This window comes from Pelodiscus sinensis, chromosome 2 (assembly GCF_049634645.1).
Source record: "Pelodiscus sinensis isolate JC-2024 chromosome 2, ASM4963464v1, whole genome shotgun sequence".
NCBI lineage: Eukaryota > Metazoa > Chordata > Testudines > Trionychidae > Pelodiscus > Pelodiscus sinensis.
The window spans coordinates 175,487,564-175,505,278 of record NC_134712.1 but is presented as its reverse complement, the minus strand read 5'-3'; the positions used below and the strand labels follow the sequence as shown (position 1 = coordinate 175,505,278).

Genomic DNA, 17,715 nt, shown 5'->3' with positions numbered 1-17,715 from the left:
ACTTTTAGCAACAGGACTGTTTCAATACAGCCTTGTTGCGAAAAGCTGCATAGTGTATGCAGACATATCCTGAGAATAAAACAGAAAGGTCTGACCTAGTCCTGTCATTGGCTTTTAACCAGACAATGTCGTAGACAAAGAATTTGCTTTTACCAGTTAATACGAGAAAAATGCAAAAACCTGGACGATCTCCAATTATGCTATCAAACATATTCTTTTTGCTAGGATCTCCAAAAAGACCCTTCTGGTAAAAATGTACAGATTCTTTAACAATGAAATGTCAAGATATATTAAGTTATGATTCCAAACAGCTAACCTTCCTTCTGTTCCACACAGTTTTTTTTTTGTTTTGTTTTGTGCCCCCTGCTTCCTGCCACACTGATGGATTTCAGTGTGCACTATTCATGTGACCTTTTTTTCTTGTTTTCTAGTGTCTACCACAAAACAGGTAGCAGGTTAGACTTTCTGCATTTCAATCTGTTGGTGGTGATGGGGGTATCTAGCCTGATCTTTTCCGTTCAGTTTATATACAGAACTCTTCTGTTGCCGTTTTTTAAAGTACCACACCACCAATATAGATATAAACAGTAACAAACACAAAATAATCACAGTGATAGCTATCATGGGACCTTTACTTGGGCTGGGACAGCCCTCTCCTATGCAAGGTTCAGGAGTGGGGAGAAGTTTTTCTCCTGTGCTGTAGGTGAGATTTTCTTGCTCAATTAATTCATTAGACAATGAGTCAGTTAAAACACCCAGAGTTGGTATAGTGGTTGTTGTTTGTGCTTCGTATGTTGTTGTGTCTTCTGCTTCTGGATGTGGAATGTGATCAATGGGACTAACTGTTATAGAGGTTTTTAACATAGCAGTATTCAAGATGGTGATGTCATGCTGTGGAGTTGTAGCAGACTCCTGAGTCACAAATACCAATGATGTAGTTGGGCGGTACCTGATCACATCATCGGAGCCTTTGCTAGCACTCATGTTGTCGGGAGCACTTGTTGGTGTTAGAACTAATGGTATTTCTTTGATCCCATAGTCATGCATCCTTGTTGGGACTGCCACAATCTGTATTAAATCCTTGTCTGGAGCTGGATCAATGTTGCCTGATTTCTTAACTTCAACATGATTTGTCTGATCAGTTGTAAGGATAATGTCATCATCTGTTCCCATTGACCCATCAGCCTTATCCCCCTCCTCTTCGTCATTCTCCACTGCTTCCTGAGTTACAGGGTAACCATCTAACCAGGATTCATCTGAATTGGTGACTGTATCTTTCATTGCTCTGGTATCGTTGTTGACAAGAACAGGTCCGATGGGGAAATCCTGACTGTCGTAAATCATTTTGGTGCCAGGTTCGTTATACATAGTTTTCATTCCAATGTGGTTGTTGCCATCAGAAAATCGTGGTTTAGTGGCATCGTTTGTCTCTCTGTCAGATTCAGGTTCATTGAAAGACTCTGAAGGGAACCAAAACAAGTGTTTTTGGCTCAGCAGTGACACGGGTGATTCAGTTGGTGCCTTGCTTCCCTTCTCAGTAGAATCTATATCCTGAGTGACCTCTTTGCTGCTTTCAATTCTCTTTGCCTCCGTACCTATAGAGCGGGAATATTCCTGCTCTTGTTCCTCCTCCCCTTCCTCTTTGTCTTGCTCTTCTTCATGCTCAGTAACAGGCATAGATCTGTCATCAGGAAAATTATCTTCATAGTCAATGTGTGCCTCAGTCTCATCTGAAAAAAAAATTAATTTAATTTGGTAGAAAAGCTCTTGAAGTTTTCTTGTTATGATATGAATGAAGTGTTACGCAGTGGTGTCCTTTAAAACATGGCATCCTGTATTTTTCATGCAGTTCTGTCTGTCCTTGAAATGTAAGTGGTCACCACAGCTCTGATACATTATATCCGATTATAAAAGTTTGAACAGTGTTGCTAAACTTTTTAAATTTACTTACTTTCCAACAGTCTTTTAAATATGTATTGAATTGATTATGCACCCAGGTAAAGTTGTATTAAAATTTCCTTTCTGAAGGGCCTTTTCAATTGCTCATAATTTCTCAAATGTTCACCATTTGGACTCTTTTCTAACTCCACTCCCTGAGAGCAACATTTTTTTAAAAATTGAGCAAAACAATTCAGCTATTTTCAATCTGGGAAAAACATTTGGGAGAAAAAAGATGGTTCTGTCTTTGTTTCAAAAGTGTCAACTTTTTAAAAATAGTCCTAAAAATATTCCTTGGGACTCATGCCTTCCTGTGGTCTGGTAAAAATTAGTTTTTATTTGCCTGTTTTATAAAGTCTTAAATATATAGACTTCATCTATTGTGCAAAATTTTATCATAATATTTTTTAAATGAAGTTCTCGTGTTCTACTGATACTGTGGCTGTGCATATGTGAATTGATAGGAATTTCTCATCCATATGTCATTAGACTGAGGTAGTCATGCAAAGAGGTATAAAGTTAAAGGTCACAGGCATTTCCTGATCTCTGAGAGTTTCACTTTGCAGCCTTACACTATCAACACTGATATTTCAATTCAGTGTTCTCTTTGTGTTGGGATTTAGTATTACCAACAATACCATTTCCTTAAAACATTTTTTTTTGGGGGGGAGGGGAGGGACGGACAACAATATTCCATTATCAGAAACTGTTTCCCAGTGATTAGCACTGCCACGTTTATAAAAATCAAACCAATGTTTTTATGCCAAACATCAGTCAACAGGACAAAGGGATGGGGTTAAAATCCTGGGCCATTGAAGTCAATCAGAGTTTTGCCATGGACTTCTAAAGGGCCAGGATTTCACTTTTGAATCTCCAATACTAAACTACCCTATTCAAATAAATAAATACATTGCTGTTGATTGTGTAAAAACAGACACCTCTTATCAAGGTATTCTTCAAGGAAGGACTCAAAACAATTTCTAGAATACATTGCTAAAAATCTACTTTGGGAGTGGTATAATATTTGATGCATTTCAACCTGAAGGTAAAATTATTGACTATCGAAACCATGGGAATTTGCCTCAGAAAGGACTATCAGATTAGGTCCTATAAACCAGAGGTGGGCAAAAGGGCCTTCCCCACCCCCCGAGTAATTATGGTCTGTGGGTGGGGAAGCCCAGAAGCATTCTTGCCCCGCCCCCTTCTGGATTAGGCCCTGCCCCTTCCGGCCCAGCCCTTTTGAAGTGGCCTCCAGCCAAAAATTATTGCCCACCCCTGCTATAAACACACAGAGGAATAATATTGCCACTGACATACATACAATCAGCTCTTTAGTGTAAGGGTAGCAGTCCTGGGATGCTTTGCATTCTGCATAGTAACTGAGTAGGGAAATTCTAGCTACGGATACACTGATTTACTGATATGTGCCATGGGACTTTGATGTCCATGCAGAGCAGGCAGGACCCCAGTTTTGAAAGGTTTCATCTGTATGTGATATGGATCTGTATTTATCTAACTCAGAAGAATGAAGGGCTTTGGCTTTGTCACTTGAAAGTTTAAAGCACAGCTGCAGCATCACTGCCATAGTAGCACTTTAAATTAAAAGTATGGCCACAGCAGGAGCACTGGGAGAGAGCTCTCCCAACACCCTATGTCAGTGGTCTCCAACTTTTTGAAGCATGAGATCGCTTTTTGATTTTAAGTGCAATCCAAGATCTACCTCAAACCCAAATATGCTTGCCCCTGCCTCCTTTGTGCCCCCCTCTGACACTCCGCCCTGCTCACTCCGTTCTCCCTCCCTCTCCCATTCTCCCTCACTTTCCCCAGGCTGGGGCAGAGGGTTGGGGTGCAGGCTCTGGTCTTGGGTGAAGGGATTTGGAGTGGGAGTGGGGCTCTGAGCTGAGCGTGGGGCAGGCAGTTGAGATGCCAGAGGGGGTTCTAGGTGCATGCTCTGGAAGGGCATTTGGATGCAGGGTTGTTCGGAGCTAGGGCAGGGGCTGGGGTGCAGGAGGGGGTTCATGACTGGGGTAGGGTTTTGGGGTGTTGGCTCGGCTTACCTCAGGTGGCTCTTGGGTGGTGGTGCAGTGGGACTAAGACAGGTTCAACCCTGTCCTAGCCCTGCATCACTCTCAAAAGCAGCCAACAAACTCCATCCTAAGTCCTGTTATGCCCCCTTTCTGCTCTGTGGAGATAGGATACAGGGTGGGAGAGGGGGCATCTTGACATCATCACCCCTCTTCTCCCTCCCCTGCCCTGCATAGAAAGCAGAGGCTCCTGACGGGACAGCTCCAAGGCAAAGGACAGGAGATGCACAGCAGTCTGTGGGGGGCAGCTGAAGTGCTGGGCTTGATAACCTCCTGGCCAAAGCAGCTGGGATCCCCTGTCAGAGGTTCCAAGATCTACCAGTAGATCCTGATTTACTGGTGGTGACCACTGCTTTATGTAAACCACGTCCATAAGGGGAGTAGCTAACAGCACTAGGAGGGGGCAGGAGTGTTTTTTTTCATACCTCTGGGCCAGAAAATTACAGCACTGTGAAGTGCCAGTGTAGACTTAACTTTAGTCCTTGCCTGCTGGGATGTAATCTGTGGTGCCAGGTATTTAAAACGTCAGATAATGTCCTCAGCCATCACCATTTGGACTACACATCTATTCCAAGAACTATATTGTTATCAAAGAACAATCAAATGCAGTATGGGAGAAATAACATCATGTCTGAGTTTAATATAAAGACATATTGGTTCTTTCATCCCCACTAGTCAGTGCACAACAAAAGCCGTAAATAATTAAGGCTTATGAGACTAAACAAAAGTTTTAATTAAAGACAAAACTAAAAGACTGCATTACTATTTATATTTCTGCTGTTATTTGGAAAATAAATAAAATCCAATGAAAATTTTGCTAGCTAAGCAAGGTGCCTGATTTTGAGCTCACACCATTTTTGCTCAGTTGAATGTTGATGCAGTTGCTCCTGCTTCTTGCTGGCCTACGAGCCTAGAGATCCATGCCTAAAATCTGAAAAATAAACTGAAACATGGCGAGAATGTTTTTTAAAAGAAAAAAAACCTCCAAAGACTGTTTAACCTTCAGTGGAGATACTGAAGCAATGAACCTGAACCTGGTAAAAGGCAAGAAACAAATTAAGAGCAGGAAACTATAAATGTGTCAGTCTATAATATACGAAGTCTTGTGTTTTTATTGTCTTGCTTTAGGCTAACAACTAGTGAGAATCTTGATGGGGTCCTGTCTCAGATTCTGAGTGACAGTGGGCTCCAAAGCATGTAAGGGTGCATCCATACTACACCGTTATTTTGAGATAACTAGCATTATTTCGAAATAACAATGCGAGTGCTACACAGCCATTCTGTTATTTCAAAATAATTTCTAAATAACAGACATTTTATTCTGAAATCTGTAAACCTCATTCTATGAGGAATAACATCTATTCTGAAATATCTGTTTCGAAATAAGTCGTATGTAGATGCTCCACTGATGCTATTTCGAAATAGCCCCTCACCAGGGCCATTCTAAATTATACCTCCCCAGTGCTCCCTGGGGCTCTAAATCGAGATAGCATGTCTACATTAGGGAAGCCTGCCTTGGACTAATTTTGAGGCTTCCCTCCAGTGTAGACGTGCTATTTTGAAATAAGCTATTTTGGAATAACTAGTCCAGAATAGCTTCTTCTGAAATAAGCATGCAGTGTAGATGTAGCCTAGGAGAGGTGCTCCCTTGTGCTGACTTACACTGTATGGGTATGTCTACACTACCCCGCTAGTTCGAACTAGCGGGGTAATGTAGGCATACCGCACTTGCAAATGAAGCCCGGGATTTGAATTTCCCGGGCTTCATTTGCATAAGCCGGCCGGCGCCATTTTTAAATGCCGGCTTGTTCGAACCCCGTGCTGCGCGGCTACACGCGGCACGGGCTAGATAGTTTGAACTAGCAAGCCATTCCGCACTATCTGTACACCTCGTTCCTTGAGGCGTACAGATAGTGCGGAATGACTTGCTCGTTCGAACTATCTAGCCCGTGCTGCGTGTAGCCGCGCGGCACGGGGTTTGAACAAGCCGGCATTTAAAAATGGCGCCGGACAGCTTATGCAAATGAAGCCCGGGAAATTCAAATCCCGGGCTTCATTTGCAAGTGCGGTATGCCTACATTACCACCCTAGTTCGAACTAGGGTGGTAGTGTACACATACCCTATGAGAGATAATGTTTAGCTTTACTTTCCTAACCCCTTTCCTCAACACACTCCTTGCTTTCCCTCATAAAAAGGATGTAGAATGTATCTGGCGTAGGAAGCAGATACATCGGTAGAGAATTTTCCTTTGACAGAGAGACTTCTCCATTTGCCCTCTTTCGTCAATAAACATGGGGAAATGTCCATGCAATGCAGAGTGGATTGAGCAGACAGGAGAATTCAACCCTTTTAAGCACAAATGTTTCTTGTAGGACACAAATTCCTCTAACTGAGTGGTTCCCAACCTTTTTGATACTGGGGACTGGCAAACCAATTCACAATTTTATTTGTATATTCATTATGCAAAAGATGAATATAAAAATAAAGCATTGCCAATCCACCAAAATCCCAGCCACCAGAACCCCCAGTGCCAGCCCTAACCCCGAGAGTCCCCCAGTGCCAGCCCCCATCCCAAATGTCTCTGTGCCAGCCCCCTGCCCTAAGACCTCCTCACACTACCAGACCTCCCAGTACCAGCTCCTCTTTCCAGAGCCCCACTGCAACCAACCCTCCAAAGTCTCCCCCAATGCCAGCCCCAATATTAGCCCCGTCCCCAGAGACCCCTGGTGCCAGCCCTGCTCCCATAGCCTGCCCCACTACTAGTGCAGCCTCCAGAGCCCCCCAGCACTAGCCATCCCTGGAACCCCCAGCGCCTCTCCAGCCCGCCTCATCTAGCGCTATGCTGCTGCCCGTTTGGCTGTGTCTCTGAGGGCCTGGGCTGGAGTACATTGCCCAGTGCCGCCCTTCTGCTGCGGCTGTTGGGAGAGGCATGTCCTGCCCTGCCTCTCAGCCAGCCAGCACTGGGCAGGGGTGGGGTCTCCTCCCAGCTGCAGAAGAGCAGTTCACTGCTCAGCGGGAGGGCTGCACAGTTGGGAGAAGACTTCGTCCCTGCCTGGTGCTGGTTGGCTGAGAGGTGGGGTAGGACTTGCCTCTCTCAACAGCCACGGCGAGAGCAGTGTGTTCCAGCCCTGGCTCCCAGAGCCGCTGCAGCTTGGCAGCTAGAGGTCCGTGGCCTGGCAGCAGGCCGCAGCCTGGTGATTGGGAACCGCTGCTCTAGATAGTCATAAAATATGTTTGTGCAGTCTTTCAGATCTGAACTGATATTTGGAAGCTTACCATAATATTAATCAACCCGTTTTTAAAATTACATTACAGTGTATATACATTGTCAACAAAACATAAAACAGCTACAATATGCCAGCCATGATGCCTTAATTCCCATTACCCAATCATGAATTTTTCTACACTGCTCTCTGGAAGAACTACCTCACACCAGCTAGCCAAGCCACCACCTCTACTCATCCAAATATCTCCTGAAATAATCTGTGTTGCTTGTTACACCCTGGCCCAGTCATCCACTGTAAGTAGACCCCACATGTTCTAAGCCACTGTGGACTCAATTGTCCAACTGCCCCAGACTCTAGAACTAGGATCTCAGATCGTCTGAGCCCCCTTAGGCCTGTCTAAACAGCATTTTGGGGAATGTGGACGTAAGCCACTGAGCAAGGTCAACAGACTCATGTTGGGTGCTCTACAAGTAGTTGTATAGTCAGCACTTTGAAGTTACAGATCAGGCTAGAGTTCTGAAACATAGGAAAGTCTGGGCTTTCAAGCCGCTCCACCCCAACAGTCAACTTCAAAATTGTTATCTATTTTTAGAGAGGTGTGCTTCCAGGGACTCAAAAATGCGACATGTAAAACATCCCCCTTTTTGCTTACACACACTCCCCCACCTCCCAGATTTCCACTCTAAGATCTAGTTTAATTCTTTTGGGAAAAACATGGCGGAAAGGCAAGAAACACTGGGAATTTCTTAACCTGTTCTTAAAAAGCACTAGACATGAACTGATTTTTGTAAAACAGAAGTCCTAAGATGTAGCTCCTTCCCGCCCCTGTCTGCTCTCACCTATACTGTGAGTCAGAGGTCTTGGGTACATCTAGACTATAGGCTTTTGTCGACAGAAGTTCTGTCGACAGATACTGTCGACAAAGCTTCTGTCAACAAAGAGAGTCTAGACTACATCCAGTTCTGTCAACAAAGCAAGCCACTTTGTCTACATGACAGTGTAGACGCAAAGGACAGTGTAGCTGCAATAACGCCTTCTGTCAACAGACCTCTGTCGACAAAAGGCATTATTCCTTATAGAATGAGGTTTACAGCTGTTGACAAAACTGCTGAGTTCTGTCGACGGTATGTTGACAGAACTCAGCTGCAGTGTAGAAACAGGTATAGTTTTGTCGACAAAAGTCCATTTTTGTCGACAAAACCCTGTAGTCTAGATACACCCCTTGTTTCAGGCTAAGAATTCTTGTCTGTGTTTCAAGCTAAGAATTCTTCATGGCTCCTCTCTGACTTTCCATTTCAATCAGCTGGCAGGTGGAGATAGATGGCTCTGATTCACAGAGAAGCACTTCAACACAATCTGTGTCTTTTTTGCCATGTGCTTCACTGATATGCTTGCTCATTTTGGTTATGTCTGCACAGTGGGGCAAAAGTCAAATTAAGCCACGCAACTTTAGCTACGTCAATTGTGTAGTTGAAGTCCTCTTAATTCGGCTTTTGGCGCTGTCTACACAGTAGGAAGTTGAAGGAAGAACACTTTTCCTTCAACTTCTCTGACTCCTTGTGAAATAATGATTACAGGAGTTGGAGTAAGAAGTCCTCCAGCTCGACATTATTTCGAAATAATGGCTTGCTGTGTAGTTGCACTCTTTGTTATTTCATAATACCTCAGTTATTCCGAAATAATGGCTTGCTGTGTAGTTGCACTCTTTGTTATTTCATAATACCTCAGTTATTCCAAAATAATGCTGCTGTGTAGACATACCCTTAATGTCTTCACATTCTTGTGATATGAAAAAGGGCAAATCAGAGCACATCATCTACTTGGTCTGCTATGAATTATTTTGTAAGACTGTATCCCCTCTTACTCATTTCTTTTTTAAACAATCCCAATCTCTCTCTTCATGTGGAAATGTTTATATGCTTCTAATCAGTCTTCACACTTAGCTCTGAAAGTCTCCTACTTTTAAAATCTCCTTTTTTGAGACAAAGGGACCACAGCAGTCCATGTGAGGCGAGGATATATATTGATTTGATATGTTGTTGTTTAACGCACCATTCCCCAACTATTGAAGTATCTAAGTCCAATAACAGCATGCGCTCTTAATAAAATGTTAATCTCCAATCAGGTACCAAGGATTTGCTCTCTTGGGACCCAATCCTGCTCACATTAAAATCAATTGGCATTTTAACATTACTGAAATAAAAATATGAACAAGCAAATTTGTGTTTTTTATTGGGAGATCCCATCTTGCTGTATCTACTGCCCATGAATACATAAGTCGGATTCATTTAGAGAATCATTATGGTCCGGGTTGTAAAGCTGCTATAGCATATTTTCATATGCAATATCTGGCGTTTATACAGTTTATAGCAAAGAAGACGATATACATAACTAACGTTAGCGTGAATGAAAGGATCTATTAATCTCTGAAACATGAAAGGAAGCCTCACCTGGAAGCTTTGGCTTCATTGGATTGCTTCCCATAGCAGTAGGCCATTCTTTCTTCTGGGCTTTAGGACTCTAGGTGAGGCCTACATTTGGTATTTAGCAAGTTGATTTTATGAGGACAGCCTTTTTAGGAGCTGTTTGCCCTATATTCCAGACACTGGTAGCTAACATTTTATCGTCGGTTTTGCTCACTGTCTAAACACTTTTTGGAATTTTTTACTTTCCAGGTTATAGGAGCACAACTGAAAATTAGTGACCAAAGTGTCACTATGTCCACCCCTTATTTAAACAGCAGCAGCCTTTATTTACATATATTTAATCCCATTACCAGCTGGTTTTTAATGTGGCTGTACCTTTCTTTTAATGTGGCTGTACCTTTCTAAAGCTTGGTTTTAAAACATCTGACATTGAAAATTATTGGTCCAAGCAAGATCCAAATCTTTCAATATTCAGTCAGAGCCCCAGACACACCCCTCCATTACTGGTGGAGCGTAGGGACTAATTAGAGTAAAGGACTACTTAATGTGAGTAAAGACAGAAGACTCTCACCCTATTACTATAGAAATTGAAATAGCTTCCATTTCTATAGTTTCTTCTAACAATCTCAAATTGCTTTCAACAGACATTACTGAGTTAATTAAGTCTCTTGCAATCCTTCTAAAATGAGTACACTACTAATATCTATTTGGCATGTGATCAAGCTGTGGTATAGAACTGTGAAGTGATTTATTGAAGGCCACAAAGTGAGTCAGTGAAGAGCTGAAAACAGAAACCTAAGACAGCATTATTTTTGACAGGCCTGTGAAATATTTTGCCTGTGAGATAATATCACCTACTTCCTCTCCTCCCCCCCCCCCCCACACAGAGCACAGAGACTTATGTAGACCCAGGTGAAAGTATTAATTACTAGAGATGATACATTTTTCTAATGGTGAAAGGCTAACTGTATAATCTTGACTCCATTCATGTAAATGGCATATCTCCAGCTGTAGTAAGTTCCTACGCTAAAGTGCTACCACTGGCATTTTAAGTGTAGCTACTGTCTATCCCTTGGCTGAAGGTGAGGGCTAGAAAGGACTGATCACAGAGGGGCAGTGGAGAGGCTTTCCTGCGGATGTCTCACACCAAAGAACTGGACCCAGGGGAACATTAAGGGGGCTGGAGGAGTGGGGGATAGGTGTGCTCTCCTGCTTAGGATGCTCTCCCAGCAGAGAGGATGTGGTGCTTCCCACTAAGAAGCGTGAGGTTATGCTTCATTTGGCAGGGCGGGGGGAGGGGGCTTCCCTAGCAGAAACACAGAAGAGGACTGAAAGGGTATGTCTAGACTACCTAGTTTTGTCGACAAAAGTGCCCTTTTGTCGACAAAACTATACCAGCGTCTACACTACCGCTGAGTTCTGTCGACATAACGTCGACAGAACTCAGCAGTTTTGTCGACGCTGGTATACCTCATTTTACGAGGCATAACACCTTCTGTCGACAGAACTCTGTCGACAGAAGGTGTTATTGCCTGTAACGTAGCGTCCAGACTACGGAGTTCTGTCGACAAAGCAGCTTGCTTTGTCGACAGAACTCAATGTGTCTGGACGCTCTTTGTCAACGGAAGTTTTGTCGACAGTATCTGTCGACAAAACTTCCGTCGACAAAACGCGGTAGTCTAGACGTACCCAAAGAGAGTCCAAATGTAGTGGGAGGCACTGATGTGTGGTATGTGAGGCATGAAAGGGCGACAGGTTTTGGGATTTTAATGACTGCATACACTGGAGAGATCGGTGGACTATGAGTGGGGATTTTGTTTTGGACCATTTGCACAGTGGGCTTCTGATAATGCAACCCCAAAGGGATGGAGGCACGGTGTAGAACTCGTGGGTTACCTGAGCCGGGAAACTGATGCGGGTATATGGTTGTGTTTATCACAGGGGCTCTAGGAGTGCAGTCTTGCCGTTGCTGCTTCGTAACCCCATTTCACTGACTTGATTCTGCAGATAGCACTGAGCAAGCAGCTCCTGTGGCCTCCTAGCAACAGGGGCGGGGCGGGATGGGGGGAGGGGAAAGTCCGTGGTTCTGCTTCTTTCTGGACTTGCCCCTCTGCTTCCAGTCAGTGCAGAGCAGAAAGAGACAACTAGCCCCACAAGGTGACCCCCTGTTCCCAGCTTAGAGAAGAATGGGGGGGAGTATCTAGTGACCCCACCTGCAACAAAAAGGAAGCCTGATAGCCCACACCAGCAGTAAGGGACTGAGGGCAGCCCCCAGTCCCACAGCAAAAGGGGGCTAGATATAGGTGAGTGCTACAGGTACAGGAGAGTGGGGGGAAAAGCGCAGAAATTCCCTCCATCTCCACCAACAAGGGAACAGCCGAGGAAAATGCCCAATGGGGCAGAGGTGATGTTGGGTACCCTCTGAAGGGGCAGTAGTGACTCAACAAGGGGCAAGGAAGGAGAATAAGACATTTCCCTTAGGAGCAAGAGAAGACCCTCCCACCTGTGAATGTCTTATGAGACAGCTAATAAATAGACCAAATGTTAAGAGCCATGGCTGGGGATGGGTGGGAGGAAGGGGGGGGGAAGAAAATGGTGACTTCCACATGTGTGGGAAAAGATTCCACTGAAGAGAAACCCCTCCCACCAATGGAGTATGCCATGAGGAGACTCAAACATGAAGACAGAAGAGACCTCAGAGGCAGAACACTCCAAGCAGGGGCATAAGGAGAAAGATTTTCTTATGGACAGAGAGAGCGACTGCAAAAAGATCCTCAATGAGGAAAAGAGAGGAGGGGACCACCACCCAGCGGGAGAGGGAAGTGGAGAGACCCATAGAGGTGAAGCAGGTGATCAAATGGTGAAAAGTATTCAAGGAGGGAGAGAGGAATGAGACCCAAGTGGGCGGAAGAAAGGGGACTTAGGGCAAACCCCTAGAAGAGGAGATACTCCTGTGGAAGAGGCTGTCAGTGAAGAGAGATTCCAGGAGGAAAGAGAAGGAGTGAAACTTCAATGACACAACCTAGTGCTAGAGAAGAAAACAGGGCAGCAAGAGAGAGGAGAGTGGAGGAATAGGTGGAAGGACAGAAAAATTAATGAGCAGAAAAACAAATGCTGAAATTAAAACCCAGAGAGACAGATGAAGTGATCAAAGGCAATAAAAATGTGGAGTGACCGTTGACAAGGAGCAGAAGATAAATCATGGGAGACAAAGTAAGTTACTATAACTATTTGGCTAGCACCAATAGTTGCAAAGCCTTTTACAGACAGACTGGTATAAATTCATGGTGTCTGCCCTACAGACCTTACAGACTACACAGGCAATGAATAAGTTAAGGAAAATTAGTAGTGACAAAAAACAGTACAATTGACATTTTGTTTGGATTTAAATATTTTAAGTTTAAAAAAGCTTGGTGCCAGAAGTCTACCTGAAAACATTTGTTTTATTTTTAGACTACCAGATGTACCCAGTATTGCTTGGGTCTTTAGGGCTATGTCTAGACTGCAAGCCTCTTTCGAAAGAGGCTCTTTCGAAAGATACTTTCGAAAGAGCCTGTTTCGAAAGAGAGCGTCTAGACTGCACGTTGAACTTTCGAAAAAGCGGCTTCCTTTTTCGAAAGAAAGCATCCAGTGAGTCTGGATGCTCTCTTTCGAAGAAGCCCTATTTACATTGAAGAACGCCTTCTTTCGAAAGAGGAACTTTCGAAAGAAGGCGTTCTTCCTCGTGAAATGAGGTTTACCGCCATCGAAAGAAAAGCCGCGTTCTTTCGATTAAATTTCGAAAGAACGCGGCTTGAGTCTGGACGCAGGGGAAGTTTTTTCGGAAAAAGGCTACTTTTCCCGAAAAAACCCCTGAGTCTGGACACAGCCTAAGTGAAATAATGTTTTGGAGGGGTTTTTTTTTACTAAAGGAAAATGTACATGCTTTATTTAAACAATTATATTTTTCAAAAATGAAGGAAAAAGAAGTTTGTACTAATAAAAGAAGGAAAGTGATTCAAACATTAGATAGAGTTCTTTGGTAGACAATATTTGCAGTATTTCTGCCTTGGGCTTCAGTTGACCCTCCCCTGGCCTGCAGCTGGTCCATGGGAGCTGAGGCTCCATGAGTGTCCCTGGCCTCGAGCTGTCCCCCTCCCCCCCCCCCACTGCAGCCTGTCTGGGAGAGGGACAGCACTCAGGGGGCTGGCCCTGGCCTCCAGCAGTCCCCCCTGACTTGTAGCATGTCCATAGGGATGGGGTGAGGCTCTGGGGGCTGCCCCCGGTCTCCAATGGCCCTTCCCTCCAGCCTGCAGCCTCTTTGGGGAAGGTGGCAGCATTTGGGGGGCTGTCCCCAGCCTCCATTCCTACCCCCGTGCATGGGTGAGGCTCCAGTGGCCAGCCCCAGCATTCAGCTGCCTCCCCCAGCCTACAGTGGTTCCAGAGAAGGAGTGAAACTCCGAGGGCTGGCCCTAGCCTCCAGTTGTCCCCGCTGGCCTGCAGCCTGTCCAGGGCCGGGCCATGGTTTCTGGCCTTAGCCTCTTTTGTAGGAGAGGAGGGCTATCTTCTGGGTAGGGCCTCCAGTGTATGAGATGGGAGGTGACATGCTTTGTTTTGTTAACAATGATGCTGACTTCTTTGGTGTATGTTTCTATGTTTCTGTGTGCATCTGATGAGATATGTAGGGGTATGTCTACACTACCCTCCTAGTTCGAACTAGGAGGGTAATGTATGCATACCGCACTTGCTAATGAAGCCCGGGATTTGAATTTCCCAGGCTTCATTAGCATAAGCGGGGAGCCGCCATTTTTAAATCCCCGCTGCTTCGAACCCCGTGTAGCGCGGCTACACGGGGCTCGAACTAGGTAGTTCGGACTAGGGTGCCTATTCCGAACTACCGGTACACCTCGTTTCACGAGGAGTAACGGTAGTTCGGAATAGGACCCTAGTCCGAACTACGTAGTTCGAGCCCCGTGTAGCCGCGCTACACGGGGTTCAAAGCAGCGGGGATTTAAAAATGGCGGCTCCCCGCTTATGCTAATGAAGCCCGGGAAATTCAAATCCCGGGCTTCATTAGCAAGTGCGGTATGCATACATTACCCCGCTAGTTCGAACTAGCGGGGTAGTGTAGACATACCCTATGAGAGTATTAAGAGCACTGTGGGTGTGCTAGATTTAGTACAGATAAATTAGCATTTTAAAGAAACAAATTTTGGCCAAGTGGCAATTTATTGAAGTAGAGATATAGATAAGCTTACTCCAAGTTTTAAAGTTTCTGTCAATCTTCTAAAATTCAGAAAATTGCACAAACTTTATTCTAAATTTCCTAGTGAGTGATCTCTAGTCCTTTCTCTTTCCCTCCTTCTTTCTCATTCTCCCCAAATACTCCTTCAATCTCCCCTCCTTTCGTTGGCTGTCTACAAATGAGTACATTTCTCCAAAATTCCCCGCTGGTGATGGCAATAATAGAAGCATTAGAATAGAAAGGGCTACAAGTGGTGGCCAGAATTAAAAAAAAAAATGTTTTTGTCTAAGCCTGCTGGGAGCAGAACTATGTGACAAACTTTAGACAAAAAAATGCTAGGCTATGTCTACACTGCAGGGGTTTTGCACAAAAACAGTTATTTTTATGCAAAAACCCGCTGAGCGTAAACACCTCAAGCACATTTTTGCACAAGAAAATTTACAGTAAAATAGCAGAACAGAGGGCTTTTTGCAGTGTGGCTGCGTCTAGATTGGCATGATTTTCTGGAAATGCTTTTAACGGAAAAGTTTTCCGTTAAAAGCATTTTCGGAACAGAGCATCTAAATTGGCATGGACGCTTTTCCACAAATGCACTTTTTGCGGAAAAGCATCCATGCCAATCTAGACACACTTTTCTGCAAAAAAGCCCCGATTGCCATTTTCGCGATCGGGGCTTTTTTGCGGAAAACAAATCTGAGTTGTCTACACTGGCCCTTTTGCGCAAAAGCTTTGCACAAAAAGGACTTTTGCCTGAACAGGAGCAGAATAGTATTTCTGCAAGAAGCATTGATTTCTTATAGTAGGAAGTCAGTGCTTTTGCGGAAATTCAAGCGGTCAGTGTAGACAGCTGGCAAGTTTTTCCGGAAAAGCGTCTGATTTTCTGGAAAAACTGGCCAGTCTAGACACAGCCTGTAGGTATACCTCTTTCTACGAGGAATAACTCCTTTTTGCGCAAGAGTTCTTGCACAAAAAGGTGCATGTGGACACAGGGGTTTCTTGTGCAAAAAGAACCTACGGCTATGTCTACACTGCCCCCTCTTGCGCAAAAAATATGCAAATGAAGCAAAGCGTGGAATATTGCCGTGCCTCATTTGCATAAATAATGAGACTTTGTTTTTGCGCAAGAGGGGGCATTGTAGACATAGCCTATCAGAAAAAGCACAGGTGCTCTGATGGCCATTCTGTGAATGGCTATCAGAACTTTCTTGCTCACGAGTGTCCGTGCAGTGTGGACGCTCTCTTGCACAAGCGATGTGCTTTTGAGGTGCGGATGCGCTTTTGCGCAAGAAGTTTTTGCAGAAGATCTCTTCCACAAAAAGCTTCTTGTGCAAAAACCCTGCAGTGTAGACAAACCCCTAGAGAATACTACACCTGACTGTGAGTTCTTTGGGTTTGTAGGAAAGATATCTAATGAGGATGATATGCATCAGTTGTAGGTCTGGTCTTATTTAGCATCTTCATTAATGTCCTGGAAGAGGAAGTGAAGTATGTTAATTAAGTTTACAGAGAAGACTCCTTTGGTAGAGGAGGACAGAAATGATGCGAAACATCACAGTTGACTTTAAAGTACAGGAAAGAAATAAAATGAGATTTAACTTGGACAAATGAAAGCTAGTATATGACAATATGAAACAGATTTATTAGGTTGACAGTTGGAAATCAGTAATGCTGGAACAAACCTAAAGGAGACAATGAACAACAAATGTAAAACAAACTTGCAATGGAATATAACACTACAAATGTGATGCGTAAGGTTTGGGGATGTATTCAAAGAGAGGATCTGCTCAGCTCTGGCAGTACCAAACCTAGACTATGGGTTTTAATTCTGAGCATTTCTGAATTCCTCCCATTTTGCCAAGGTTTTTCTAGAGAGCAATTAGAAGGTAATAAACACTTCACAGTATCAGGCCACAAAGCTGACTAAAATTAATGGGAGCTAGGGCAGTCAACTCTAAGAAGAAACTGAACACTTTGCAAATTTTTGGCCCAATTCTTTGAACAGGTGCATTCTCCACCAATTTCCGTTTCTGACAGGCTTCAAGATACCTTTAATTTATGCAGCTTTTTCAACCTTACTGTGAAACGACATAGGTTTTTTCAAATATGTGTGGTATAATTCCTTTAAGTATCCAAAGGGAAGCTCAAAATCCAGCTTTTCATTCCAATAGCCCAAGCCGTAACAACTCCGGTGTTCTTTGTGGAAATAAACATAGCACACGACATACAAAACCTGCATTCACATCTTGTGCACTCTATCTGATAAACAATGTATTTGGCTCATTAACGGTTTGTGAGCTTAGCTATCTGGAACTGCTTTGAAAAATGAGCCTCTGATTTTGTTGTAACATAAGCCGTTAATTCCTTTCCTTAAGTAAACAAAACAAGTACGTTAAAGACTTATGAGTCACATCCCACATCAAAATTAGCAAATACAAAAAGTAAACAGATCATTGCTAAGGGACATGTTCTAACATTAAATAAATAGCTGGTGGGACATGCCCAGAGCTTATTTCCAGTAAATGGGAATTATGCCCAATACGGAAAAGAAAGGGGGTTTTATGAAAATGAGAGAGATAGGTAAAAGACAGAGTTATTAAACTGATGATAAAATCTACAAGATATATTGAATGCTCTCTTAGCAAAAATGAAACAGCAATATGGCACCATGATACAATATCATCCTAAAATGTCTTTATATGATATGATGAAGTCTCATAAATCATTGGAGTTGATGAATATCATTGGTGCACTTTAAAAATGGATGGTATAAAACCTGAACTGCAGGTACCACTTCGCACCATAGCTTGAAAATCTA

General features: G+C 43.7%; 1 protein-coding gene across 1 annotated transcript in view; it reads right to left on the bottom strand.

The window, feature by feature from the left end:
• Nucleotides 1-335: 335 nt before the first annotated feature.
• Nucleotides 336-17,715, bottom strand: part of SUSD5 (sushi domain containing 5) — a 59,518-nt gene continuing 42,138 nt past the window's right edge. The window contains exon 5 of the mRNA XM_006121752.4: nucleotides 336-1,730. Within this exon, the coding sequence (XP_006121814.2) occupies nucleotides 457-1,730 (1,274 nt within the window). The 3' untranslated portion in view covers nucleotides 336-456. The remainder of the gene's footprint in view (nucleotides 1,731-17,715) is intronic.